This window comes from Oncorhynchus masou, chromosome 32, assembly GCF_036934945.1.
Source record: "Oncorhynchus masou masou isolate Uvic2021 chromosome 32, UVic_Omas_1.1, whole genome shotgun sequence".
NCBI classification, from domain to species: Eukaryota; Metazoa; Chordata; class Actinopteri; order Salmoniformes; family Salmonidae; genus Oncorhynchus; species Oncorhynchus masou.
The window spans coordinates 62,840,832-62,849,127 of NC_088243.1; the positions used below are offsets into that span (position 1 = coordinate 62,840,832).

An 8,296-nucleotide genomic window follows, 5' to 3' on the forward strand; every position below is an offset into this window, starting at 1 on the left:
CATCCGCTACAAGACCATGGTGCTTGCCTACGGAGCTGTGAGGGGAACGGCACCGCAGTACCTCCAGGCTCTGATCAGGCCCTACACCCAAACAAGGGCACTGCGTTCATCCACCTCTGGCCTGCTCGCCTCCCTACCACTGAGGAAGTACAGTTCCCGCTCAGCCCAGTCAAAACTGTTCGCTGCTCTGGCCCCCCAATGGTGGAACAAACTCTCTCACGACGCCAGGACAGCGGAGTCAATCACCATCTTCCGGAGACACCTGAAACCCCACCTCTTTAAGGAATACCTAGGATAGGATTAAGTAATCCTTCTCACCCCCCCCCCCCTTAAATGATTTAGATGCACTATTGTAAAGTGGCTGTTCCACTGGATGTCATAAGGTGAATTCACCAATTTGTAAGTCGCTCCGGAGAAGAGCGTCTGCCAAATGACTTAAATGTAAATGTACTATGGCACGAGTCTGATTGGTTGGTTACGGTCTCTCGTCTCTTCCTCCCTCCTCCCAGTGTACGTCGCTCCCCTGCCTGATAGAGCCGCCCATTTTTCTCCCTCTCGCGCTTTATCAGCTCTGGTTAATAAAGTAGGTTAAAAATAATAATTCTGGGCTGCTTCCCTTACTCGGACCAGGTCGGGATCCGACCAGATCTATACAGAACGGGTGTAGTTGTCCTCGGGTCCATTCAGAACAGGTTTCTATATGAAAAAAACAAAAACAATTGATGCATATTGGATCCTGGTGGGAAAGCCCCAAGCCCACTGCGGAATGGTTCCAATGTTTTGGACCGGTAAAGACCTCGACGGCAATGTCCGTGCTAAAACAGGTTATATCTATGATGAGTCCTCCATCTATCTCTATGACAACAGGCAACTCTTTAAGTCTTATTTGGTGCCATGTGCGTTCACTTACATAAGTGCATTCATAAGAACCTAACCACCATGAAACTTCTATTCAATCAAATAAGCTTCATGTAGCAAATGAGCAATTACATTTTTTTGTGTATGAAATTTGACACCCATTGACCTCCATACAAAACTTTCTTACTTCTTGGACAGATTTTTGTCAGAGTAAAACTTTTGGCGTCGCCTCTTCCTCTCTGGTAGAAGACACTTCGAAGTACACAGAAATAAAGAAATGTGTCCGGAAATCCGACAACACCTTGTGTGAATGTTTGAGACATAACTACACAATTTTCTAGCTGAAAACAAACACTTAGTACTTGACCGTATATAAAAGGAGACCATTGGTCACTGAATAGTCAAATGTTTATTCCTGATGGATAATACTGAAAAACAAATAGTACAAAATATCAAATTGTTATTATCATTGATAGTCAAGATCAACAAGGTCATGATTGATGTTCAGTGAAGATACTAATTTCTTATAGTAAAAGATACAATGTATTGAGAAACAAATATAAGCACAGGTTTCTCTGTGCACAATTAGACAGTTCATTTCAACCTGTCCCTGTATGACCAGCATGGTCTTTGTTCCTCTTTTTTGGAGTAGGTAGAATGTGTCCCCAACAACTGATACAAGGTCAGAGCTTTACAGATTTTTAATGGTCAACTTCGGGATTGAGGCTAGGTTAAAATGATCTTATGTTGATCTTCTCTCTGATTAGGGAGCAACTTCTACCCTAGTCAGCAATTTCAACTTTCCCTCTCCAAAGAAATCCTGGTAAATATCAATTATCAAACGTCTCAAAATGTTATGAAAAGCACTCGTGGTTTTTTAACTGCTCTGGTTCGCCGAAGCTCTTTCCACACTGGGAGCACTGGTGAGCGCTGCCGGCCTTGTCTCTGTCTCCACTGTGGATCAGCTGGTGTCTTTTCAGGTACTCTACCCTGCTGAAGCGCTTCCCGCACGCCTCGCATCCGTACGGACGCTCGCCTGTGTGAATCCGCTGGTGCCTCTCCAGGTTGCCTAGGCGACTGAAGCTCCTCCCACACTGCTGGCAGCAGTGCTGCCTCTCTCCAGTGTGAACCACCTGGTGCCTCTCCAGCGAGCGAGAGTGGGTGAAGCCCTTCCCACAGAGCTCGCAGCGGTGGGGCCGTTCGGCTGCGCACACACACTCATGGTTCTTCAGGGCCCAGGCATGGCTGAAGGCGTGGCCGCACGAGGCGCAGGGGAACAGCGTGTTCTCTGTCCCTCCTTCCTGCAGGTGGGCGTCCCCCAGGGGGCAAGGGTGCTCTTCCAGCTCAGCCTCGTTGGCGAAGCCCCCGCCGCACTGCATGCAGAAATGCATCAGGTCCCCTGTCTCCTCCTCACCACTGTCATCCACACTACCCGGAGCAGACAGGTGATGTAGGCCCTCGTCTGAGCCTCCCTGCTCCCCCATCCCCTCACCATCCCTCAGCCTCTTGGGCCAGCGTGGCTGCAGCTCCCCTCCAGCCCCCACTGGCAGTGACCCCTGTAATTCCTTCAGACGGGCACCGTGAACCTGCAGGGCGTCACCATAGTCCCTCTCTGAGGCTGTGGGACTCTCCAGCTCCCCCTTCTGTTCCAGCCCATCCAGACCAATGTACTTCTGGCCCAGGCTGAACTCACTGTCTGCCACTACTTCCGGGTCAGGGGTCCTGGAGCTATGGTTGGAGCCTGCTGTGGGGGGGATCTTCAGGGCTGCCTGCTCGCGCCCCCTCTCTGCCCTCAGGGCCGTCTCCAGCCCACTCAGGTCCACCACACTCAGCGCCCCCTCTGACACCTCCGTTGGAGGGGACCCCACGTCCCACTCCTCCTCATCCCCCTCTTCAGGCCTCACGGCTAGGGGCCGCTTCAGGGCCGCAGGGCTGAGCTCCATGTCTCCTACTGGGCCGAGAGAAGGAGAGTGAGAGTCTGTTAGAGGAGCAGTACTATGAGGGTGTATGCAAACATATTGTACTGCAGACGCTTAAGAAAACTTCACTGTGTTCACATTGGGGTTATCACTATCCAGGAGGTGTGGTCATCATGTTTTTGGTTCTGAGCTTTCAGCTGGAGTCAGTACCTTCGCTGTGGGTTCTGGATCCATGGCAGTTCTGGTTGGGTGGGTCCATCTTCAGGGCTTCCTTGATCAGCCGCAGAGACGCAGGCTGGTAACCCCCATCCACCATATCACCGGACTACAGACAGAACAAAAATAAACTACATTACCCACCAGTACAGCCCCATAGACTACACAATAATACAATGCAGAGTGCACGACCACACCCAGTATTTTTGTGCATGCAAAGTGCACTTTCACAAGTGCCACAAACAACAAGGGTCCTGTTTTACACAGGGCATTTTCTTTAAAAGTGTCAAGTTTAAACAGTTTGAGATACAATAAAGGTCATCTGTACATTGCATAGACGCAACTGCATGATCTCAGTCATGTAGAATACAAAACTGTGTTCGCACCCAAAATTATATTCATGTATAGTGTCTACAACGCTCTGCACTTAACATTGACTGCCCTACTGAACAAGTGCTTGAGCTACTTCTGCAGTTGAATATCAAATCAGTGGCTTTCCACCATCCACGACATCTGCTGCAGTGTGTCTCATTGACTCAGAAAACAGCAGTTTAACAACATTCTCAGTCTCAACACACACAGATGATACGCACTGTTATTTTTGTAAACTAGTCGACTCTGACACACTTACACTGTGTGTGCCACACTCAGATTCCTTAGCACTCCTCCTCTCCCTCACCTCCTCTTTGATGATGTCTGTCTCCTCCCTCTCTCCCGAAATACAGCCCTCCTCCAATAGTTCTCCTTCTTCTTCCTCCTCGTCCCCAGGGACATGGATGAGGTACATCTGGCGTGCCTCCTTCCAGCCTCCCCCTGCTACTTCCCCGGCTGCTCCTCCTCCTTCCTCCCACACGCCTCCAAATGCAGGACCCAGCTTCTGCTTTCCTCCTGTGGAGGGGGAGAGAGGAAGAGAGGGGGAGGGAATGGATCGGGTGAGAGGAGGAGGAGGGGTCGAGCATGAAGGAGAGAGGAGGGAGAGAGGGAAGCAGGGATAGAAATGAAGGAGAGGAAGGAAAGCAGGGAGGGGAGGGATGGCAGGGAGTGAGAGAGAGGAGAGGGGGAGCAGAGGCAGAGGGCATGAGGAAGGGGAGAGTGGGGGGAGGGAGAGAGCATGTTGAACGAGAGCAGGAGGAGGGACAGCATGCAGCGGGAGAAAGCATAAAGGAGGGAGAGGAGAGCAGTGACAGGAATTGAGGAGTTGGGGGAAGGGAGAGAGAGCATGATGAAGGAGAGGAGGCAGAGTACGGAGCAGAAGCGGGAGAGAGGAAGCGGCGGGAGTGAAGAGGGAGGGAGGGCGGAGGAGTGAAGAGGGAGGGAGTGAGAGCGGAGAGAAAAGTAGAGGAGGTGGGGGCAGGGAGGAGAGGGCATTATGAAGGAGAGCAGAGATGGAGGGAGAGAGAGCAGAGGAGTGGGGGAGGTGAGGGACAGAGAGAGGACATGAAGAGGAGGAGGAGGGAGAGTGGAGGAGTAGAGGAGGGAAGGAGATGAAGGGGAGCCGTGACAGAAATGGAAGAGTTGGGGGAAGGGAAATGGCATGATGAAGGAGAGGAGGCGGAGTAGGGAGCGGAAGCGGCGGAGTGAGTGTGAAGGAGGGAGGAGGGGGTGGAGTGAAGAGGGAGAGCGGAGAGAGTAGAAGGGAGGGGGGGCAGGGAGGAAGGGAGGGGGGGCAGGGAGGAAGGGAAGGGGGGGGGCAGGGAGGAAGGGCAGGGAGGAAGGGAGGGGGGGCAGGGAGGAAGGGAGGGGGGGCAGGGAGGAAGGGGGGGTGGCAGGGAGGAAGGAAGGGAGCAGAGAGGCAAAGAACAGAGAGAACATGAAGGAGGAGGAGATGGGGGAGGGAGAGCAGAGGAGTAGAAAGGAAAGGGAGGGAGAAGGCTCAGTTTCTGCCAGATGGCTTCCAACATAACAAGTACCTCTTCACACAAGCATTACAGGCTTTTCACTTAATGTTACACAAGTAATCAACTTGTGTTAATTTGATATGCAATTACATATCATTTCAACAATTATAATATGAAGAATACCATTTTTTATTTTAGTTTTATACATAGGGCAAGACAAATGTGTAAAAAACGACTATATGGTCCGTGATGCTTTTGTGGCTGTACTTACTAAATATGAACACTTACGGGGCACTTCAATTTTTCGCTTTTTCCGCCCACCGTCCTCCGACCCTATCAAACCAGCATTGCGGCGATTCTCTGCCCACCCCATCCCGTACTTGCGTTCATTTCTCAGTTTGTTCTCAGTCAGTCGGAGTCGGAGTTTCAGAGCCTCCATTTCATTCCTATTTAGAGATATTTCCACCAGAAAGTCGTTCACCGTGTCCTGGAACAGTTTGGTGATCTCGCACACCGAAGCTCGGATCAAACTGTCCATGACAGAGGTGAGGTGTGTCTGGAACGTCTCCACGGAGTCCGCCATGAGTCCGCTGCCGTGACGATCACACGATCGATCTGGGGAACTGGACCAGACAGATATTCAACTGTTACACATGTACAGCATTAGTTAACTATGTTGACTGACTTTTAACAAATTCACATTATCAGTGACACTAGCTACTGTTATTAGTCAGCAGTATCATAGAGACCTAGTGGCCAACTAGTCTAATTTCTGAAAGACTACACTTTTTCTTGCTAACATTAGTAATTAAGTACTATCCTAGATACCACCTCACTACTCCCAACTAATAGACCGTTGAGAAAGACAGACTAACTTCGTATGGAACGAGGAAGGACAAAAGCACACCCACCCATCACTCGAGGTTCAGTTAGCTAGCTACATTGCTGCCTAAACTAAAGCTTTAGCTAGATGGTAGCTGGCTAGTTAACTAAGGCGATTAACGTTACTATTGCAATAGTGGATACCACGAAACCAAACTGTAGCAATGCCGGCTAGCTAGTTAACAATCGTCGCGACGCTATCCTTCTTGAATACAACACAAGAACAGCTCAAGTGCTAACGTTAGCTAGTAACGAGCTAACATTAGCTAGCTTACGCACCGTGAAGTCGCTGAAATCCGAATATTGAAGTATTCGATAACTAAACACTGTTTGTTCTACACGACAACCGAGAAGAATGCACACTGTAGATAAGCCAAGAGACGAAACGCCAAAGGAAAAAAATAGATCCAACTTTATGTCCTCCCTTCGAAGCAGCGTTTTCTTTCTTGCCTCCTACACAGGGTTGCCAGTTCTTTAAAAATAAAATAGCCAAAACCTAACGAAACCCACCCACACAGCCATAAAACTAGACCAATAAATACGGCATGATAAGTTGCATTTAGCCAATAAAACCTTTTTCCATAAAGTTTTCGAGCGAATTGAGGGGGACGTAAGGAGCAATATTCGGTTTTCCATCAAAATGATAGGCCTAATTATTTTTGAGCTGACTAGACTAATACATTCATTTGAATATGTAGCAAGAGAAAAGATCATTCACACTTATTATACTTGTAAATAAATCCATTTTACGCATGTGTTTAACTATATGTACATCCAACAGGAGGGTTTGAGGGATGAACGTTGGAAAGAGGATCTCAAAATCTCTGCGCAAGAAACACTTGAATGAACTTCAAAATAATGTTTGGCTATTTTCTGGCAATTTTTCTTTTATGTGCCAGATGTTAAGTCTACAACTTATTTGCCTGATTGACTTGTCATTTCAATAGACATAACCCAGGCCTACTGACTCAAATCTGGGTTTATGATTGTAATTTACCTTTGCCATGGTTTGGTTAGCTAGATGCAGGTTGCCCATTGCCCCTGATCAGTGGCGATTTGGCATGTAAATCTTGGTGGGGCAAACTCAAAAAGTCATTACAAAAACACAACACTAAACAATACATTAATTAATTGGAATATAACAGTAACAAACTATGCCCACAAATGGTTAGGGCATATATAAAGGCTAACTGTCCCAACACCTTACCACTGCTACACATGGCTATCAGCGGAGCCTTGTCTGGCAGAAAAACTGTTATTTCGGCCTAATTTACTGCCTGTAAAAAAACATAGCTGATATGGCTGACTTGCTTAAACAAATGGGGTCTCTACTGACAATTGAGATGTACAAACTATGGCATATAAGGGGATGACGAGCGCATAAGAGGTAATCTGTAATTTAGGTTAAGTAAAAATACCTTAAAGTATTACGTTTATTTTGGGTATCTGTACTTTACTATTTACTTTTACTTCACTACATTCCTAAATACAATAATGTACTTTTTACTCCATACATTTTCTCTGACACCCAAAAGTACTCGTTATATTTTGAATGCTTAGCAGGACAGGAAAAGGGTCCAATTCACACACTTATCAAGACAACATGCCTGGTCATCACTACTGCCTCTGATCTGGCAGACTCACTAAACACATTCTTTATTTGTAAATTAAGTTTGAGTTCTGGTGTGCCCCTAATTATTTGTAAAAAAAAAAAAACAACAACAAGAAAATGGTGCCATCTGGTTTGCTTAAAAATGTAAGGAATTTTAAATTATTTTTTACTTTTGATACTTAAGTATATTTAAAACCACATACTTTTATATTTTTATTCAAGTAGTATTTTACAGGGGGACTCACTTTACTTGAGTAATTTTCTATTAAGTTATCTTTACTTTTACTCAAGTATGACAATTGGGTACTTTTTTCACTACTGGCTATAGGCTACTTGTGCACCACCAAGTTAGAACAGTAGGCTAAATTATGAGGGGAAAAGGGACCAAATGATTAGGGTGAGGCACATGGTCTGTCATTCTCTGGATTTTTGGTGCTTTCAAGACAACTGGGAACTGAAAAAAAAACAGGGTAGAATCATGACGTTGGTTGTTTTCAGGTCGGAGCTCTAGAAAGAGGCCCAAGATTCCGACTTGGATTCCGAGTTGGATGACCGTTCAAAATGTATTTTCCCAGTCGGAGCTATTTTTTTTCCAGAGTTCCAAGTTGTCTTGAATTTACTGAAGTCTGAGATTTCCCAGTTCAGAGTTTCCAGTTGTTTTGAATGTGGCAGAAGTCATGCTGGATTGACAGCATGGCCCATGTTGAATGTTTATCATTTTAAGCCTGGAAAATAGACCCTTAAACACAGCCTTGGTTCACACATCCACTCCACTGAAGAGCAAGCTAGTGATTGCTTTGCAATGCTTGCAGTTAGCCACTGATTCCTTCCCAACCACTCATTGTTGAATTTGCGATTTTCAACTTGTTGTTTAATGTTTGTCCAATGGCCGATGAGCACCGATACTTTTTTATCTATAATTCCTTGTCATAATTTCTCTTCATAAGACAAGGATTGAAAAGGATTTGCTA

At 46.6% G+C, this 8,296-nt stretch overlaps 1 protein-coding gene across 2 annotated transcripts; it reads right to left on the bottom strand.

Moving 5' to 3' along the window:
• Nucleotides 1-1,248: 1,248 nt before the first annotated feature.
• On the bottom strand, nt 1,249-6,171 carry LOC135526425 (zinc finger and SCAN domain-containing protein 22-like). 2 transcript variants are annotated; one of them, XM_064954789.1, is made up of 5 exons: nt 5,993-6,171; nt 5,120-5,454; nt 3,673-3,881; nt 2,988-3,102; nt 1,249-2,806 (listed from the first exon to the last, which is right to left on the bottom strand). In XM_064954789.1, the coding sequence occupies exons 2-5, from the start codon at nt 5,412-5,414 to the stop codon at nt 1,713-1,715; spliced, it is 1,713 nt and encodes a 570-aa protein (XP_064810861.1). In that variant the 5' UTR covers nt 5,415-5,454; nt 5,993-6,171; the 3' UTR covers nt 1,249-1,712. The 2 variants fall into 2 exon arrangements, with proteins under 2 accessions (XP_064810861.1, XP_064810860.1); XM_064954788.1 differs by having other exon boundaries at nt 1,249-2,809.
• Nucleotides 6,172-8,296: the final 2,125 nt, after the last annotated feature.

Coding starts and splice junctions, on each gene's coding strand:
- LOC135526425 (XM_064954788.1), bottom strand. CDS start 5,414: ATGGCGGACTCCGTGGAGACGTTCCAGACACACCTCACCTCTGTCATG. Junction 3,882..5,119: donor GCGAAAAATTGAAGTGCCCC/GTAAGTGTTCAT, acceptor CCCCCTCCACAG/GAGGAAAGCAGAAGCTGGGT. Junction 2,810..2,987: donor ATCCAGAACCCACAGCGAAG/GTACTGACTCCA, acceptor CTCTCGGCCCAG/TAGGAGACATGGAGCTCAGC.